General features: G+C 43.2%; 1 protein-coding gene across 1 annotated transcript in view; it reads right to left on the minus strand.

Annotated features, from left to right (window-relative positions):
* Positions 1 to 1,183, minus strand: part of tbx22 (T-box transcription factor 22) — a 6,439-nt gene extending 5,256 nt beyond the window's left edge. The window contains exons 1-2 of the mRNA XM_025063372.1: positions 871 to 1,183; positions 450 to 681 (exon numbers count right to left, since the gene is read on the minus strand). Of these exons, the coding sequence (XP_024919140.1) occupies positions 450 to 681; positions 871 to 1,090 (452 nt within the window). The 5' untranslated portion in view covers positions 1,091 to 1,183. The remainder of the gene's footprint in view (positions 1 to 449; positions 682 to 870) is intronic.
* Positions 1,184 to 1,212: the final 29 nt, after the last annotated feature.

The raw sequence follows: 1,212 nt of genomic DNA on the forward strand, positions 1-1,212 counted from the left end.
AAAAAAAATATTTTCTCCCTTTATAAACGTCCACCTGTTCTAACGTGTGAATATGACATTTTTAAACCATTCTGCTGACGTCACAGTGACAACGGAATGACACAAAAGATAAAATGTTGATTATACTGTAATATAAAAACAAAATCTGTTATTTTGAAGTTAAGAAATTAAATATAAAAAGGACAAAATTTAATTATGAAAATACACACTCCTCAATCACAGATTATTATTATTAGTGATATTATTATTAATATTCGTGTTATTATTATTGTCATTATTAATATTAATATTATTATTATTAAATGCAGCTGAATAAATTACTCATTAGTTCAGTTAATTCTGAACTGAAGACAAAAAATTATCGCATGAACTTCTTATTAAAAATCCACAGATCCACAGTCTCCAAGTCTGGAGTTCATCTGGGTCAGAACTGTTTCTTCGAACCGAACCTTCCAGCCTTGGTGATGATCATTTCGGTTCCGATCTCATAGAACCTCTTCCACAGCTCGGAGCCCTGCAGCTCCACTCGGATCTCTCTGTCCGGGCGGCAGTTGCTCTCCCTGGGCTTGTCCTCCTCTCCTCCGGCTGCAGCCTCGGTCTCCTCCTCCTCCTCCTCCTCCTCGCTCTCGAGCTCCGGCTCCGACCGCCGGCTCGGTGCGGAACCTGCTTTCTTCCTTTGGCCTGAAAGTCCAAAATAACGGAACAATTACAGTTTTGAATGTAACATGGCCTGAAGTTTGGAGCAGGGTCGGTGTTTGTTGTCATCAAAGTTAACTTTAAATTAAAGACAGAAACTAAACATCCGAACGAAGTAAGAGAAAAAAAAGTTCTAATTTTAGCTAAAAGTAAAAACCACGTCTGTTGTTGTGCGTAAAAAATATTGTTTTTTTTTACTTTTTACGAAGTTGGCTGATCTGGAAATTCCGCTCGTTTCTCTTTTCTCCATCTCACCGGTGAAGATGCTCGGGTCCGAGCCGCGGTCCGTGTCCGACTTCGGCTCGTGTCCTTCACACACTTTCATCCTTTTGCACGGTTTCCCGACCAGCGCCTCCACCGAGAACGCATGCGCCCGGGAGCTCAGGCCCTGCATCTCGGTGAAAAGTCCCGTCTCGTCGCGTCGCGTCTGAACTCCGGGTCGGATCTTAGTGAGGGTTCGATGCTGCTGCTGCTGCTGCTGCTGCTGCTGCTGGCTGTTGCTCTGCGTGCGGTTGT

Source organism: Cynoglossus semilaevis, chromosome 15 (assembly GCF_000523025.1).
Source record: "Cynoglossus semilaevis isolate Cse_v1.0 chromosome 15, Cse_v1.0, whole genome shotgun sequence".
Lineage (NCBI taxonomy): Eukaryota > Metazoa > Chordata > Actinopteri > Pleuronectiformes > Cynoglossidae > Cynoglossus > Cynoglossus semilaevis.